The sequence below is a fragment of the Radiomyces spectabilis genome, assembly GCF_025331425.1.
Source record: "Radiomyces spectabilis strain NRRL 2753 chromosome Unknown BYT42scaffold_1, whole genome shotgun sequence".
In the NCBI taxonomy this organism is placed as follows: domain Eukaryota; kingdom Fungi; phylum Mucoromycota; class Mucoromycetes; order Mucorales; family Radiomycetaceae; genus Radiomyces; species Radiomyces spectabilis.
Window position 1 is genome coordinate 1,010,886 of NW_026251926.1, and position 16,608 is coordinate 1,027,493.

General features: G+C 42.1%; 8 protein-coding genes across 8 annotated transcripts; 3 read left to right on the forward strand and 5 right to left on the reverse strand.

The window, feature by feature from the left end:
- Positions 1 to 249: 249 nt before the first annotated feature.
- Positions 250 to 723, forward strand: BYT42DRAFT_484931 (NUDIX hydrolase domain-like protein; the record flags this gene model as incomplete). Its single annotated transcript, XM_051563738.1, has 2 exons — positions 250 to 399; positions 505 to 723. Coding segments are annotated over 2 exons (369 nt in total), but the record flags the coding sequence as incomplete, so codon positions are not given.
- On the forward strand, positions 706 to 1,764 carry BYT42DRAFT_13711 (uncharacterized protein). Its single transcript, XM_051562229.1, has one exon. It carries the CDS (start codon positions 819 to 821, stop codon positions 1,686 to 1,688), a length of 870 nt encoding a protein of 289 aa, XP_051428168.1. The 5' UTR covers positions 706 to 818; the 3' UTR covers positions 1,689 to 1,764.
- Positions 1,765 to 4,231: 2,467 nt separating this feature from the next.
- On the reverse strand, positions 4,232 to 6,157 carry BYT42DRAFT_551724 (uncharacterized protein). Its single transcript, XM_051566299.1, has 4 exons — positions 5,780 to 6,157; positions 5,494 to 5,689; positions 4,824 to 5,303; positions 4,232 to 4,731 (listed from the first exon to the last, which is right to left on the reverse strand). The coding sequence occupies exons 1-4, from the start codon at positions 5,819 to 5,821 to the stop codon at positions 4,646 to 4,648; spliced, it is 804 nt and encodes a 267-aa protein (XP_051428169.1). The 5' UTR covers positions 5,822 to 6,157; the 3' UTR covers positions 4,232 to 4,645.
- A 987-nt stretch (positions 6,158 to 7,144) lies between these two features.
- On the reverse strand, positions 7,145 to 7,422 carry BYT42DRAFT_551732 (uncharacterized protein). The gene has a single exon (XM_051566300.1). It carries the CDS (start codon positions 7,395 to 7,397, stop codon positions 7,194 to 7,196), a length of 204 nt encoding a protein of 67 aa, XP_051428170.1. The 5' UTR covers positions 7,398 to 7,422; the 3' UTR covers positions 7,145 to 7,193.
- A 519-nt stretch (positions 7,423 to 7,941) lies between these two features.
- BYT42DRAFT_541868 (uncharacterized protein) lies at positions 7,942 to 8,676 on the reverse strand (the record flags this gene model as incomplete). The annotated part of the gene is made up of 1 exon (XM_051565578.1): positions 7,942 to 8,676. One exon carries the CDS (start codon positions 8,674 to 8,676, stop codon positions 7,942 to 7,944), a length of 735 nt encoding a protein of 244 aa, XP_051428171.1.
- A 1,294-nt stretch (positions 8,677 to 9,970) lies between these two features.
- On the forward strand, positions 9,971 to 11,318 carry BYT42DRAFT_551735 (uncharacterized protein). The gene is made up of 3 exons (XM_051566301.1): positions 9,971 to 10,229; positions 10,301 to 10,446; positions 10,535 to 11,318. The coding sequence occupies exons 1-3, from the start codon at positions 10,026 to 10,028 to the stop codon at positions 11,055 to 11,057; spliced, it is 873 nt and encodes a 290-aa protein (XP_051428172.1). The 5' UTR covers positions 9,971 to 10,025; the 3' UTR covers positions 11,058 to 11,318.
- A 706-nt stretch (positions 11,319 to 12,024) lies between these two features.
- BYT42DRAFT_541870 (uncharacterized protein) lies at positions 12,025 to 12,438 on the reverse strand (the record flags this gene model as incomplete). Its single annotated transcript, XM_051565579.1, has 2 exons — positions 12,025 to 12,269; positions 12,336 to 12,438. The coding sequence occupies 2 exons, from the start codon at positions 12,436 to 12,438 to the stop codon at positions 12,025 to 12,027; spliced, it is 348 nt and encodes a 115-aa protein (XP_051428173.1).
- A 1,365-nt stretch (positions 12,439 to 13,803) lies between these two features.
- BYT42DRAFT_524814 (major facilitator superfamily domain-containing protein) lies at positions 13,804 to 16,447 on the reverse strand. Its single transcript, XM_051565323.1, has 11 exons — positions 16,243 to 16,447; positions 16,041 to 16,143; positions 15,908 to 15,975; positions 15,722 to 15,822; positions 15,554 to 15,634; positions 15,387 to 15,480; positions 15,283 to 15,312; positions 14,527 to 15,198; positions 14,423 to 14,458; positions 14,134 to 14,336; positions 13,804 to 14,071 (listed from the first exon to the last, which is right to left on the reverse strand). The coding sequence occupies exons 1-11, from the start codon at positions 16,386 to 16,388 to the stop codon at positions 13,962 to 13,964; spliced, it is 1,644 nt and encodes a 547-aa protein (XP_051428174.1). The 5' UTR covers positions 16,389 to 16,447; the 3' UTR covers positions 13,804 to 13,961.
- Positions 16,448 to 16,608: the final 161 nt, after the last annotated feature.

The following is a 16,608-nucleotide window of genomic DNA, read 5'->3' on the forward strand; positions in this document are numbered from 1 at the left end:
ATCTCCGGTCCAAAAAAATAATAATGATACCATTCTGTGTGGGTTTCTGGCTTTCTATATATTGATTACACCTCGTTGTCTTTTTTTTTTTTCATCTCCCCTTGTTTCCCTTTTCCTTCTTTCTTTTCTTTGCATTCAGTTATCTAAAAAAAAGAAGATCCCATGGGTAAACTATTGAATATATTGGGCAAAAAAGATAAAAACAAGCCCACTGCCCCCTTAACCCCTCTCTATCCCGATGGTCCGCTTGAATATGGCTTGACAGCAAGAGAAGGTCGCGCCAATAATACGGTGGATGAAAATGGCATCCGTCAAGTGGCCGGTTGCTTGCCAATTGATCCAATTAATCATCGCTTCTTGCTCATCACTTCCACCAGCGACAAGAACGTCTGGGTCATTGTAAGTTTATCAATTGCAATTGCATTTTCTGCTTTTTTCCTTGCTTGTTCAGCATTGATACTGATGATTGTAATTTTCATTGATGTTTCATTTTTTTCAACTCAGCCCAAGGGCGGATGGGAGCAAGATGAAACCGTCCGACAAGCCGCTATGCGTGAGACTTGGGAAGAAGCCGGTGTCAAGGGCCCATTGACACGCCATATTGGCACCTTTGTCGAAAAAGCTCGCGAAGGCGGGATTCGAGCACATCATTGGATATATGAAATGGAAATTCGAGAAGTTGCGCAACGATTTCCCGAAGAGCATAAACGGGAACGACGTTGGGTAACGTGGCAGCAAATCACGAATCTTAAACTGTTTGCTGATGACATCTAAACAAAACATAATTCTTCTGTGTGTAGTTTACTTATGACGAGGCTATGATTGCTACTCGAGCTCACTATATGCACGATGCCATCAGTATGTCGAGTATCAGCCCACTGTCGCACCCCGAACTGGCCGAGAAGAAAAAGAAAAAGAAGAAGAAAAATAAAAAGAAGAAAGAGGAAGACGAGCTCGACAGCGAAGACGCCGAAGATCGAGATGAAAATGGTGACGTTGAAAAGAAAAAGAAGAAGAAAAAGAAGAAAGAACAAGAATTGAGCACGGACGAATCCCTCGGTGAACCCGTCGTGGCTACTGAGGATTCGGAAAAAAAGAAAAAGAAGAAGAAGAAGAAACAGCAAGAAACAGACGACGATGATGATGACTCGGGACGACTTGGAGAAGCCGTGATTCCAACCGATGACAGCGAGAAGAAAAAGAAGAAGAAAAAGGATGTATCCGAATGCGAGCTTGGTGAAGCAGTGGTTCCGACCGAGGATAGTGAGAAAAAGAAGAAGAAGAAGAAGAAACAGGAATCGGAAGGGTTAGAAGGAGCCCCAGTGGGCACGGCTTACGATGCGCCACCAGGATACGATGATGGTGATGACAATTCAGAGGAAAAGAAGAAGAAAAAGAAGGATAAAAAGAAGAATAAGAAGAAGAACCAGGAAGAACAAGCCGACCAAGCCAACATCTTTGCCAGTTATACATCGCCCGATCCCGCAGGTACCATTGGTGCCCAACCACAACCTGTTAATGGTCTGCAGTACAATAACGGGCCTGTGGCTTACGGAACCAATGCACCCACTGGATCAGCCAAAGTTGAGGATGCATCTCATTTGAATGCTGAAGTACTGCCGCGACGACAGTCAAGCTTAACGGACGAAAAAACATTGAATGAAAACTTCACTTTACTAACAACATAGAAAAAAATCTCATGGGTTGCCTCTCTCTCTCTTTCAAGAAGACAACCATTTCATTCATTCATCAACAGCATTTCAATCTGTCTGATGAATGGACTGCATTCTTTTTTTTTTTTGCCTCTCACACTCCCTTCTTTTGTCTCATTCTTCACTTTTAAACATCATGTAACCTTATCTTCTTTGTGTATCGTTTTGTAGTTGGTGTTGTCTTTCTATATATTAAAAATAATGACACAGATTCTCCCAAAATCGCACTTGTTTTCCTTCTTTTGTGATTCGACATTAGCTGATATGTCTGCTTCCACGTGTGGTTTACCGGGAATGGCTTCACCTCATAGTCACCGTTCTGAATTTCAATTTATTTATAGATTCTGAACATGGGCTCTCAAAAAACTGCCCTTGCAGTCATGCATGATTGCTATTTGTAATCATATGAGTTTCCAAAACCTTTTAATCATTTTGAATAGCCAAAAGATGAAGACAAAGGGAAATGTAAAGCATATTTACTGATGGCTTGGATTATCAGGCGCATACTTTGGATACATGACCTGGTACAATGCGAGTATGCCATTCTGATGATGCTAGGTTTGACAAGCCCAACAACTTTGGTTTGATGCTGACCTTTCATTGGTCATCATTGCGCTGGAACCGCCTTGTGCTCTTTTTGTTTCAACTACCGCATCACCCTCCAGACTCTCCATGGTCATAGGGGAAACGCTCTCATGTTTGACAGAGAGATAGTGCAATGTCGTCTTCGCATAGCCTGAACCTTTCACTCAATTAAAATTTAAAAATTTAATTGTATCGTTGCTTGCTTATTGTGGCCGTAAAGAAGATGAACTTTTAGGCTTTAGAGCTCCAGCGATCCCTTGCAGTATCTTTTGCGCAATTGTCCGCAAATACAGAAATATACTGAATCTGTAGTGATCAAAACTGATCTTGCTGCTACCGCCTCCGCCGTACGTTAAGAGAAAACTTTGGTTATGGAAATACAGTGACCGGAAATCGTTCTTGCACAAATCAACCGGTAACTTGATGGTATTTGTGTTGGGTAGTCTTTTATTCCAGCAATGCAGTTTCTCTGGGTGACAAACACCTTGACATTTTGAGATGTTTACCTTAATTGCATGGTGTGTTCCGTATACTCGCTGTATTGTCGAAAAGTATTTCTACCTCATCGAAACATTTTCTTCAATAATATCTTGCTCTATTTCAACATTGTCAACGGCCAACTTGAGAGGGGTTCATTGCCGCAACTGGAACCTGGGTTATCTTTCGATTTTGAACCTCGGTTTCTGGTTTCCTCTTCTTCATTGTCAGTGTAATATTTTGTTTTCTATCTTGACATCCTACAACGTATAGTCAACGCCAAACGATAATCCCAACAAAACCGATCTTAATTTTTGCATTAGGTGAGCACAGCATTGACTTTGGATTCTCGGCGGCGGCCAGTCTACCCGGAACCACATGCTTGATGATTTTGCGGTTCCGCAGCATGATAAGAGACGCTTTATTACATGATCTTGCTTAATAAGTTGTTTACGATAAGATACAATTTCCAACGAACTAGCGCCACATTGATTAAGTCTAAAAAGATACGATGATTGAGTGCAGTGAACAAAATCTAAACGAGATAGTCAAGCTGGCTTGGTAATGCAAATCAAGTGTCATTGACTTGGCATTTTCTCATTTCAGGCGAAGAAGAAAGGATTTAGTCTCAATTCTCCTTGATCTTATACGATGATTAACGTTATCAAATAAGCATTCGGTGACATCTATCAAATCATGCTTCATATCCACATACTTGTCTCATAGTTCGCCTTGACAAAACTGAAGAAGTTTGGATCAAAGATCGAAAGCAAGCCGCTTTGTCGGCGCCTGTAGTTGAGTCATTGTTCAGGTGATACGCTTGAGTGACTCGGCAACTCCGCCCGAGTTGACAAATCCCTGGGTCCTGCTTTGTTAGTTTCCAAGGCCTCTAAGGCCTTGGTTGGGAAACGAGAACGTATCATGCTGGTACTACGAAATGAAGTTAGATTATCCGCTTTATCAAGTTCACCTTTGACGCAATTCTTGTAAATTTTTATATGAGAGAATTCTTATGTTCGTCAGAGAACGAGATTAGTTTGAATGATTGCAACCAGCAATGTCGTTAAAGTACCTGTACAACTTTTGATCGATGGAATATGGATCAAAGTAAGCAGGGACAGGAACCGCCTGACACGTGGTTTCACCGCGTACAGCCAACTCATTTTTTGCAATGGGAAAAAAGTTCTTTTCGGTACTCACTAACTTTTTTTGGTTATACTGGAATATGCTTGTCGCAGGGATTGATTAACTTGCACGATGTCTTTTAAATTCAGTGGTTTTGTGAGCTATTATAATGCATATACTGCGATCATGACATCATTTTACTGCGGTAATGATCTGTGCGTCATACTCAGCAATGGGCCTGAATTATTTGTCAAAAGCAAGGGCCGAGCTGTCAATTTCCTTTGATATCTACGAAATAATTCATTGGATCATATAATAGTGCAATGCCGGGATTGATAGGATTCATTTTGGTTTTCTTTTTTCTTTTTATTATTCGGTAAACACAAAAATAAAAGAAAAGGTCAACGAGATGCGCCAGGCAGGAGAAGGAAAGCGAAATCAAACAGAAAGGATTGATAACGTAAAATGACGAGAAACAATAAGAGTGAAGATAATAAAGGGCATAGGATCTATCATGGGGTCCCACAAATAAATGGGCTGCAAGAGAGAAGAAACAAAAAGAGAAGCAATAAGAGAATAATATATGATACAAAAGATTCAGAAAGATAAAAAAAAATCGTTGAAACGAAAGAATATGGATAAACGATAAAACAATAGAAAACATTACAAGCAAGAATATATAAATCGACAAAGAGGAAGGAGAGTTGTGAAAAGAAAAGAAAAATGTGGTAGAACGGTCATGTGTTTCATTTTCGTCGTGCCGTCGATCGTCGTGCGGGAGAAAAACCATCCAGGGCTGCACGCTTTTTCGATCGTCGGTCCATTCCATCGTCTAGAGATAAATCAACAATAAGCAGATGAGATCACGCGACCCTTTTTAAACTGCCAAGAAGTTTCATTCAATAAAAAAATAAGAAAGCTCACCTGAATGATGGGCATCGTAAGGCAAAATATCGAGTTCACTCTTACGTTCGGCTTCCAGTTCCAGCATGGGTTGTAATATTCTTCTCCTGGCATTGATAAACCAGTTGCTGATTTGATTCAGTGTCAGATTGGTTTGTCTGGCCAGATTGGCTTTTTCCTCTTCGCTAGGATAAGGGTGTTTCTTATGTTGTGAAAGCCATTCCCGCAAAACCGCCGTGACCGCTTTGGGAAGATTACCACGTCGACGTTTTACACCGGCAGGTTTGACATCGTCCACGGCCGCTGGTGGCGAAGGTACACGATGCACCATTGGATCGGCTGATAACGATGGCTTGGATAGTCGCAGACGGCTTCTTCGACGAGTGGTTAAAGCAGCGGGAGGCGGAGTTGAAGAACTTTTAGGAGGAGAAGGAAGCATAATGGGCGAAGGAGACGAAGCAAGGGAAGGAACTGGCGATGGATGATCAGTCGTAGGATGTTCTACACGACCAAAAAAAAAATATCATAGAGATAAGTATACCATAATAATTTTTCTGGTTACTTGGAGATAGCCGGATGGGGGTGGGGGATGGGGGTGAATTGCCCAGTATCTCAAGTATAACCAAAGTAAGGTACGATTCCCAAACAGAGGCAGTTTGTGCCTCTTTCCTTTCCTGTCTGTCAAATTTACCTCTGGACCACAGAATAATATCAGACCAGAATCGTCCGTTGTGTTCCAGCATCTGATTGATACGTCGACGATGAGATTCAATAAACGGTTCGTAATGAGGATCATTGTAAGGAATGTGGACATGTTCCAGGTCACCTGATTCGTCTCTGACGAATTGATGATCATGAAACAGAATGACCGGACTAAAGGTACGTTTCTAAGTTCATTTTGTATTGGTTACCATAGGAAGCCAATGCTCAAAAAAGATTTTCACTGCACCATACGTCAAACCCTAGTTTTTACTTACTCTCGTATTGACAGATGACGAGCAGGACATTAGACGTGACATGATGAACAGCGGAAACTCAAAAATACGAAAAAACCAATTTTTGAAACCAACAAACAGGTGTGACAGTGGGGCTTCGTTTTTGGCACAACGAAAAATAAACAAGGGAGATTTTTATATACAAAAGCAATAAGAAACCAAAAAGACTGCACTGATAATTTTTTGTTTTTGCAGGCAGAAAATGGGGTGGAACGGGGAATAAAACGTCGAAAGCAAGTGAAGAAGATGTCCTATTTAAACAAAGCCACCACCTGTGCGACGCGTGACCAAGTTGAAAAAAGTGACATTTCCGCAACCCTCCAAAAAGATCATATGAACGGCTAAATCGCCAGATGAAATAAAAAATAATAATAAAATAAAAAAGGTTCGTATAAAAAAAGAAAGGCACAAGTAAAAGGATAAGAACAAGACAAATGAAAAGGAGTTGGATAACATGGTCTCTTTTCATCTTATGTGATGTTCTTCACTATGCAGTTGGTTGGATTTTACATAATCCGTTTGGAGAGACCAGCTAAATTTAGCAAAAATATGGAGAGGGGATGAAAAAAGTCAGAGTGGAAAATTGGCAAGGGAAATTGCATATGGCGGGATGCGTTACGCTTTGACCATCTGAGGTTTTTTTTTTCTTTTTTTTTTTTTTTGGGACACATTAATTCACACACTGATCAACTGATTTTGGTGCAAGATGCGACCACAAATGGTTCTAGGTGTCTTTCCTATTATATCCAAACTCACCACTATCAGATACAACTGCACCCTTTTGCTTTTCTTTTTGTCCCCTTTGCTCCATTTGGGAGATATTTTAAGTGCTCACTTTTTCGCATGAAATATACTTTTTTTCCCCTCCTACGCCTACACAAAACTTGCTTTATCACATCACATGATATTCCAAATATCAGATCCTATCCATCCCTGGGACGACCCGGTTCTGCATTTATATTATATGTAGGGTAACGGTATCATGAGATACTGGGTAGGTCCTTGATGAACAGTAGCCCTCCTTTTTACCAACCAAGGTACAAAAGATTCACACAAGTCCATCTTTGGCACCTATAGTTGCCTCGAAAATATGAACGGGATTCCTTAGTTGTTCAACCAAGAAAATACAAGCTGCAGTCGACTATCAACTGTCAAAAATCATCCCATTCCATCTGTGTGTTGGTCAGAAATCTGAGAAGGAGCAGACGGAAATTGAGCCTGAACCTTAAAAAATTTCCCTTCGCCATCATCTGAGCCAATAAGGGAAAAGTTGATCTTGAGATCATCATTTGTCTATCTTGATAGAAAGAAAAAAGGGATTCTGCAATCACTCCCTTTATTCAGTACCGGATATCGTCAACTGCGCCGTGACTAGCAACTTAACAAAAAAAAATGATCATCCTTCATCTGCCATCTGATGGAAATATAGGAAACCCGAAAATACAAGCCAACAATGGCAGCATACCGCATGCATCCGCGTCTGCCCCACCAAATCGGAAATTCCTGGCGGCAAGCTGGCCTCGATGATGCGTATCATGAAACCAAATAGATAAATAGATGCCTGAAAAATATGCCCATAATTCGCATTTCTGATACACATTGTGTCTCCTAAATGTACAATGTACCTATCCATTGGAAGACATTTGCCATTTTTGATGGTTCAGAGTAGACTGATCTTACCGTGCAGTGGGCCTGTATTTTCTTTATTGATCTGCGGCCGGCCATCTGTTTTCCATTTCTCAACGGTAGAATTCATATGATACTGCTTCACTGACACCTGACAGTTTGATGTCACAAATTTCTTAGCAATAGAACTGTATTGCCTAGAGACCTTGCTTCAAGAGAACGTTGCCGAATAGCCATGGTAATGAATTGGATCTGCAGTTGCCTAGCCTCTTGGGGTGCAGTTGTCCCTTCTTTGGGTAGTTTTTGACTTTTTTCTTTCATCGGTGCATGAATACAGTGTAGTCGACTTTTTGCACGGTGGAACTGTGTAAGCTCTCTTGCATCAATATAAAGCCCAAAATGTTCTGCGTTATAAATACAATACAATCTTTTGTTCGTTTTTTTATTGATCGTTGAAAAAGTCTAAGATAATATGAGAGTTGGCGTTTTTGAAATTTTTACTGTTTGTGGTTGAGGATTTAAAGTCCCATGACTTCCTTCAATTGGGCTTTTCTGCTTTCAATTTCAGTGGCATCGGCGTCGGGTGTCATCATCATGTCGTCGAGCGTCTTTGAGTAAGGACCGAGCTTCTGTTTCAAGATATCGTCTACTCGTTGATCGACATTTTCTAATGTAACAAAGGATTCACTCGAAGCATACAGTTGAACAAGGTGCTTTCGTCGTGCTGCACGCAGCTTTTCGATGTGATGTTCACGATTTAACGCTCGTTGTGCCTCCCGATCAATGTGTTTGCCATCTTCCTTTTCCAAATCCAGTTCCAACATATGCACCACCTTGGCCTCATGTTCCAAAGCATCGTGTTTCTCTTTGGCCAGAGTGGCCTTCAATTGCTGCAATCGTTCCTCATTTTGAGCCTTCTTGGTGGCCGCGGCGGCTTCTCGACGACCGTGCTTTTCTAGTAATTCGCTAGCATATTGATGACGGAGAGAACGCAAGTCTTCACGATGTTGCTTTTTGGGGCTGGTAAAAGTTTTCTTTGATGCGTCGGATTTGCCCATGTGAGAAGGAAGAGAGTTGGCCAGGTTACGTCGCTTATTGACAATCTTTGGAGTTTCACGGCTGCCTTCTGGTGCGGCAAAACCAGGGGCATATTTACGGCCAGCCGTTGATGCCGAAGCTTCTGACGTTACCGATCGTCGTCCAATATATTGGCATGGCTTGACCACATTTGTTAAACGGCTGAATCGAAGCATGGCAGCGGATGTAATTTCAACCTGTCACTGTTACTGCCAGTCAAGAAAATAAAAAAAATAGGCCCAACAAATAAAAAATTTGGTCCAGCCCCGCTGACATCAGCGAACAGTCACACAAATTTCTCGAGGGAAAAAAGAAAAAAAGCTTCGTTCTTGGAGTCACAAGGAGAGATGTGTGAGATGACTACGTGTGTGTGTTCTTCCTGGAGAACGATTCTGAAGCTCCATGGTACTGCCTCTTGCGTGATGGCTATAGTTGAAGCATGAAAGCTACTTGTACGGTGACCATAATGCCGAAAGCATGTAGATTTGCTTGTGTGGAGCTAGCGGCAGCATAGAATCAAGTTTCCTCTTGCGTCTGGAATGCTTGAGGTTATTAGATTAGCCATCGCAATGAGGAAAAGAGTAACTTCACGCCCATGATATATTCTCTTGCTCGATATGCTCATTAAAGATTTTAAGTATGAGAAATGAATTCTCCAAAACAGCTCAATAAAATATTCAACAAGTAACACATGCCTGATACTTTAATGGGGATTCCTTCCCTTTTTATATTTTTGGTGTTTGCACATTCATCCTCGCGGGTCTGGATACCCAACAGCCTGTAAGACGTACTTCGTTTTCGATGCCGGGCTTTAGCTTGGTCGCTTTTATATGATCAGACGGGGACCAGCTTTCTCCGTGCAGCTCATGCGCAATTTGGTTTGACTAAAAACGTGAAAAGCGGCTCTGTTGCTATGATGATGATAGGTTAAATGTCGCATGGTTTGCCTGTTGAGGTGTCGTCTCTTGGATTCTCTCTGAGGATAGGCCCCATACAACTTAATGAGAAGCTTCTGGTTTTTTACTGCTTACATTTTGGGAAAATATCCATTGCGGATACTCAGAAAAAGTTGGCTTCTTTCCTTATCAACCCACGTTACTGGATGTTTGTTAAAAATACGAGTGACTACAATCAATTGTTTTCAACCTCCGTAATCAGGCTGTTCGGGGTCATATCCGCGGCACGCTCAAATCGCTCAACCGATAGACCCTCGTGTCATCGTCCACTGACACATCTTTGCCTCGTCCATCAGACACTGCACACCTTTGGATGATTAGCATTTTCAAGGAAAAAGATCGTTCGATGAAGTGTGCTTTGATTTGACACAGGATCGGCTCTCCAACCATGTTTATGAAAAAAAGGGCCAAGACGCCATTGGCACAAATTTATGGTCTGCGTCAAGTTCCGGTGGGATGTGATAAAACTTTTTAACTCCCGATTTAAATTTTGACGCGGGCAAGCACTTATTGAGAATTTTTTTTTCTCTGCTTTCCTCCCTTTCTTGTTTGCAGAAAACCCGCCCGCGATGAACTCGACGGCATTGTATGATTCTACTACCCAGCTCAACTGGGCAGAACAAAAATGGGAGCAAATGTACGAAGGACGCAATCCGTTGCTTGTAACAGGCATTTTCGCTTTCCTGATGCACGAATTCGTGTACTTCGGTCGTTTCATCCCTTTCCTCATTTGCGACTACATTCCATACTTCAAAAAGTATAAGCTTCAAGAGGTACCATAAAACACTTGATGACCATGCGTGCCAATGTCAATTATAGGAGACTGATGAAAGAAACTTGATAGGCCAAAGCCAATACCACCGATGACTACTGGAACTGCACCAAAAAGGTGCTTTACGCTCACTTTGTCTTTGAAGGGCCTTTGATCTTTTTGTTTCATCCCATGGCAACCATGCTTGGCATGAAAGTCGCCGCCCCTTTCCCCGCATGGTAAGCTGAGCAAGAAAAAGGGAGAAACCCTGGAGAAAAAAGAAAAAAAAAAGAACCATGGAAAAACTGATTCAGATGATTGGACTAGGCAACAAATGCTTCCTCAGATCGCCATCTTTTTCATTTTCGAAGACTTTTACCACTATCATATGCATCGTTTCATGCATTGGCCTCCATTCTATAAAAAGGTTCACAAGGTCCACCACGAATACGCCGCTCCTTTCGGTATTGCTGCAGAATACGCACATCCTATCGAGACCATGATTTTAGGTTTCGGCACCGTGTGCGGTCCTTTAATTTACCACGCTGTTGCCAATTACTTCGATTTCGGGGCCGAATGGGATCTTCATCTGATTACCATGTTATCATGGATCGTCTTGCGTTTATTCCAAGCTATTGATGCTCACTCGGGTTACGATTTCCCTTGGTCTCTCCACAACTGGGTGCCTTTCTGGGCTGGCGCTGAACATCATGACTATCACCACCAAGCCTTCGTTGGAAACTACTCCTCTTCCTTCCGTTGGTGGGACTATCTTTTCGGCACTGACAAAAAGTACCGCGCCTACCGTCAGCGTCAACGCCTCGAACGTTTGAAGGTCAAAACAAAATAAGCTTTGTATTCGCTTCAGTCCTGGCTTTTGGCTTCTCCTCTACTTTTTAATCTTTTCTCTATACATTTACACTTCCTAATTTTCGCACTATCATATTAATGGTTTCGTTCTTTGGCTTTTTTTTTGTCCATCCTCCCCATTCTTGGTTATACTGCATCTCCATACGCACACATGCTTTTATATAATAATAGAGAGCTCTTTTTTTCTGGATTAACTTGCAGAAATTAAAAATTATGTATCCATGGATGCACATACAGCGAACAACGCAATGGTTTTCAATAATCAATCTGCACATGACACCCTGGAAGTTCCTAAAAGTCTTTTGATGTCATACATTCGGAAAAATGAAAGCAAACCGGGACAGTCATTCATGACACATTGCCCGTCACGAGCTTGTCAAACCATCCAAGCAAACACAGATATTATATTCTGGTGCTCCCCAATTTTGTGTATGTCCCAAGTCCTATTGTTAGTGATATCGCACAGTTGTCCTGCGTATGTGATTAGGCCAGTCAATTTGGGGCGAAAGATAGTATCTCGAAAAGCAAATTGCTGTGAGCCATGTCATTTTATTTCATCCCAATTTTTCAGCTGGCTAGGAGTTTGATAAACAAGGATCCCAAGGGCAACTATGTGTCACGGTAAATGATTTGTAGTTCTCAAGCCACCAAAGGTTGATATTCTGGTTCAGTGGAACTGGGTTGCGTCGGCACCCTCTCGTGAGTTTGACCAAAGAGTCGAATGGCCAGAGCTTTCAACGGCCATGCCGTGGTAATCATTGCTGCAGCCAGTGCTGCCCAATGCACCACAGGCCATATGCTATGCATTGGCAACCAAGAAAAAAAAAGAGGCTTGAACGCTGTCCGATTTTCGTCAGTTTTTTTTTGGTGGGCGGTTGCTTATCTTTTCAAAGATCGTCCAAAGCCCCATTGCCACAGCGTAAGCGGCTGAGACGCCTCCTGTGTGACTAGCCGCCTCTACATAGCCAACCGCTAAAGCGACCGAGATCAGTAACGCGATGTAATTGAAGATCACATGCAAAAGATCCGGCGGTAGCACCCCGGAGAACTTGTCCCTGCGTATGACCGTAAATGCGGTAAAAAGCGTTCACCAACGTCATGAAAGCCGTAAAACCGTGCCACAGCCAAAAAGGAAGATGGATGCAAATATTGTCCGTCCATAAAGCCGGTCGATAACGATTCTTCAGATTATCTAATGTGAATGATGTAAGACAAAAAAGAGACCCTATGAGAATTCTCAGCACTAGTTCTCACTTACACACAATGTAAGACAGCGATGACAAGAGTAACAATATAATGAATGACACCACAAATGAAAGCACCCGTTGGCTATTTTCCTTCAATGACCAGTCAAATAACATTTTTTCATATTTGGATCACTTGTCATCATTTTTACTTACCAATAGACTAAACCAGGATGTATTCAAGATGGCGATCAATTCAACATGATGATGCTCTTTGTCGTCTTACGTTTCTATGCGATTAAACATAATCGATGCCCTCCGGCAAAAGCCGACACGGTCGATGACAGAAAGTATAGATACACCGCCGTATTCAGTATTTTTTGGTATAGATTCTCGGTGTTTACCATTGTCAATTTTGACAACACAGTAGCTGAACTAAGAAGCGAAAAAGAATAAAAAGGCTCAATGATCCGTTACATGTCAGTGACGTGGACTTGCAAAAAGCATAAAAACCGGTCTCGCCCACACGCTGGACAGATGAACGTTTGATTTGCCCATTAAGGAATGTCGTTTCAATCGATCGCAGTTTTTGCTGTTTATTATCAAAAGATTCAAGCGACTTGTTTGCATAAAACAAGGACTGTTGCACAAATTCAATAAACATGCTGATCTCGATGCTTTGCCTTGTGGGTCCTTCCACTGCGCCGATTGCTACGTCCTCCGTGAAGACTGACAGAGAAGGATGGCTCATTAAAAGCACAAATAGTTTGCGTTTGATACATTTTTTATCGCACAAGAAAAATGAATTTATACCATTTATTTAACCCTTCACAATGACAAGAGAACTAGCACTTTCATTCATCCATAAATCTGAAAAAGAGTAAAAAAAGGCTAGTTTATAATTCTTGTCTTCTATAACAGGCGCTCTTATTCACGATGGAGGATAGATGTTATTCTACGCTCATGTTTCGCATCAGCTTTTAAAGGATTAAATTGATCACACGTAACAGTTTATGCAACAGGCGACATAAAAAGTCGCATAAAGAAAACATACCAACCCTAACCGTCACACGTTGTTTGTTACGTAGAAATGAGCGAGTATAAACGGCAGGATGTTGTTCACCATGCGCCAAAGCACCAACGATAAGATGCATATTGCAGCTGGCATTGACATAGTGTGTTACAGCTGGTATACAATGCTACACACTATGCATCAACGCCGTCCGGAGCTGCCGCTGTTTCAATTTCTACCGCGAGCAAACCTACCATCCTTTGTCAGTTGCGGGCTTCTTTAGCCTGGTTTGGGCTTTTGACCAAGAAATATAACACCAGTATACGTACATGGATTTGCTCTAATCAATCGAAACGACCATTCGAAGAATCCTTACGCATGCTGCAGCGATCCATGTCATGCAATGTTGCAGTACGATGTTTGAGGAGGTTTTTGTCAAAGAATGTTCAAGGGCGTAATATCCTGCGCTGCCCTGAATTGAGATCAAGCATGTCTGGACCGTGATCAACGAAGCAAGCCAAGCATTGGCTGAAATATGTAACATATTTTATGTAGCACATGTCAACAGAAGAGGTTTCTAAGTATTATTTTGAATGAGATGAGTGTAGTTGTATAAATGTCGCATATGTAATCGATAGGTAGGAAGATTATATGGTGATGGAGTATGCAGGCTTTCTTCCTTTTTTTTTTACGCTATCTCCTTCTTTTCATTGTGCATTATAGATTCCTTAGGTTTGCGAATGTCATAATGCTTCACAAATAGACATGCTACCAGGGTGACAACAGCGGCGACCGTTGCTGTGGGAGTACGTTAGCAGACAAGAAATAAACTGAAACGCCACATTAAGAGAAAAACTTACCGAGCAGATATACTTTATCAAATGCATTCATAACGGTGGCCAGAATACGATGTTGGAGGCTCGCAGGCATATGCTTCAGGAGCGCGAGACTGTGACTGGGAGGCTTGAAATGCAGTTCCGTAAACAGTTTCTCCAGATCGGTTCTGGAGTAGTAACTTAACAAACTACCCCCCAAATTGATACCGAGAGCACCTCCAATTATTCTATGACAAAAGGAAAAAGGGAAATCAATGTTATGGTTAAATAGGAAAAAAGCATTGCTCGTTCCGTTCTTTGCATTGTCTCGTACCTGAAGAATTGTCCATGAGCGGTGGCAATGGATAGACTAAAAAAAAATAAGCAATGGGTCCTTTCACAACTTTCGTGCATATTTGAGCTTGTCCATTAACTTACTCTCTAGGGGAAACCGCGGCTTGTCCACCAACGACAAAGGCTTGCTTGCATAAACCTACGCCAAATCCAACCGTGGCCAAAGACGCATACTGATACAACTCGGTTGATTCAACTACGAATTGATACATCAATGCTGAACCGACAATGACAATGGCGGAACCAAGCCACAAGCACAGGCGATACCGCTCTGTTCGGGAAATAAGGAAGCCAGCAATGATACTCGCGATGACCGCCGGGATAAAGAAGGACAGCAGCTTGATGGCTGAAATGAGAGCTGTATCGCCATTGATGAGCTGAAATTGGAGTGGCACGTAGTAAACTACAGCATAATCGACAATGCCGCCAGCGAATTGAGCGAGAAATAAGGCAGTATTTGTACGTGAGAGCACCATGCGACGCGGGAATATAGGGGCATGCTCCACCAACCATATTTCGGAGATCACAAAGGTGACAATGGTTGCAGTTCCCACGGCGAAAAGAGCGATAATGCGAGGCTGGTCCCAATCAGTGTCAGCAGCCCCCAGGTGAACCGCTGTAAGCAAGCAGATCGTGCCAGGCATCAATAGAATGAGACTACCATAGTCAACTTGTCGCAACTGGGTGCTCAGTGGTACATCTCGCTCGTGATTCTGCTTTGGATAATAATAAGCCAGTAACCCCATCGCGGGTACGCTACATGATACAAATGCATTAATAAATCCATAGGTTGGTAGGCACATGTTTCTTTTGAAAGTCGGTCAATGAGCCGATGCTTACCCAATGATCGGATTGATGTAGAACAACCATCTGTAAGAAGAGGACGTATCAGTAAGATGTAGCAAGTATTACAATGATTCAAGGCGAAACGAGCAGACACATGCCTCCATGCACCAAGGTCTGACAAAACACCTCCAAGTACCGGGCCAACCAATGCAGCAATGGCAAAAACGACACCAAGAACGCTTTGATATTTGGCTAATAAAATATAAAATAGAATATGTGAGTATGATGTTGAACTGTTGCCAGACATCCGTAAAAAAATAGGAACCTCTGTCGATATCTGGCACAAGATCACAGATAATGATCAACACTACAGTGACGAGACCCGCTCCACCGATGCCTTGGACAGCTGTTGATGATAGAAATAACATTGTTGAGTGATCTCTGTTTTACAGCATATCAAGGGTGAAATTTAGGGAGGTCGAGTCATGCATACCTCTGGATATAATGAGCATCATCATACTTTGTGCTGCTCCACAGAGGATACTGCCAAGCAAAAATATGGCCAGAGCGATAAGATAGACTTGTTTGTGTCCGCTGAAATCAAAGCAAAGCAAGATGAATATGGCAAGCACGTTTTGGATCAGGAGCAACAACGGGGACATTGTTGTAAATAACTTACATGATGTCTGCAAAGATGCCATACATTGGCTGAAAGCCGCTCATTGTGACGAGATATGCAGTTCCGACCTGTAGTCATGCAGGAAATGAATGTTGCCTCCTTTATTTAGATTTGTTATTTTACTGCATTTTACCCAGCTAATGTCGTCTGCTCCATGAAATTCGTTTGAAATAGTCTCTAAAGCAGTAATAACGACGGTTTGATCCAGAACACTCATGAAAAAGCCTGCCAGTAACCTGAAGCAAGAAAAAAAGGTCATTGCAATAATAATAAAAAACAGGTTACAAAAAATGATCATTACTAAAGGACCGCAAGAGACCAAAGCCAACACTTACGTTCCAAACACTATAACAAAGCGCTTGCGGTCCAATCCTTGCAGTGGATATTCTCGGGAATCCTCCGCCACGACGGTATGGATGCTTTCTTGACACTTCTCCTTTGTGTCGAGCGATGGTTCACGAGATGGATCGTAGTATGTCATGGCGACATATAAAGAAAGGATCGGAGGTAAAAAGAAGGATAGTAACTCTAACTAAACTCTTTTCTTTTATAGATAACAGCTCAACAGCGTGGAATGCGAACTTTAGAGGGGTGATGATCCCTTGAGATCTTCAATGCCTTATTGAATCTCCGCCAATGGCAGCAAGCTGAGATCCCTTTTGAGGAGCACGATTTCGCCACGCTGTGTGGCTTAGCGTCGC

Bases quoted from the DNA above. Each gene is read 5' to 3' on its own strand.
- BYT42DRAFT_13711 (XM_051562229.1), top strand. From the start codon at position 819: ATGATTGCTACTCGAGCTCACTATATGCACGATGCCATCAGTATGTCG.
- BYT42DRAFT_551724 (XM_051566299.1), bottom strand. From the start codon at position 5,821: ATGTCACGTCTAATGTCCTGCTCGTCATCTGTCAATACGAGA. The intron at 5,304-5,493 runs GTAAATTTGACA...TTGGTCGTGTAG, and splicing joins TATTATTCTGTGGTCCAGAG to AACATCCTACGACTGATCAT. The intron at 4,732-4,823 runs GTGAGCTTTCTT...ATTTATCTCTAG, and splicing joins TTACGATGCCCATCATTCAG to ACGATGGAATGGACCGACGA.
- BYT42DRAFT_551732 (XM_051566300.1), bottom strand. From the start codon at position 7,397: ATGTGTATCAGAAATGCGAATTATGGGCATATTTTTCAGGCATCTATT.
- BYT42DRAFT_551735 (XM_051566301.1), top strand. From the start codon at position 10,026: ATGAACTCGACGGCATTGTATGATTCTACTACCCAGCTCAACTGGGCA. The intron at 10,230-10,300 runs GTACCATAAAAC...GAAACTTGATAG, and splicing joins AAAAGTATAAGCTTCAAGAG to GCCAAAGCCAATACCACCGA. The intron at 10,447-10,534 runs GTAAGCTGAGCA...TGATTGGACTAG, and splicing joins GCCGCCCCTTTCCCCGCATG to GCAACAAATGCTTCCTCAGA.
- BYT42DRAFT_524814 (XM_051565323.1), bottom strand. From the start codon at position 16,388: ATGACATACTACGATCCATCTCGTGAACCATCGCTCGACACAAAGGAG. The intron at 15,976-16,040 runs GTAAAATGCAGT...GCATGACTACAG, and splicing joins GAGCAGACGACATTAGCTGG to GTCGGAACTGCATATCTCGT. The intron at 15,481-15,553 runs GTTCCTATTTTT...ATATTTTATTAG, and splicing joins TGTGCCAGATATCGACAGAG to CCAAATATCAAAGCGTTCTT.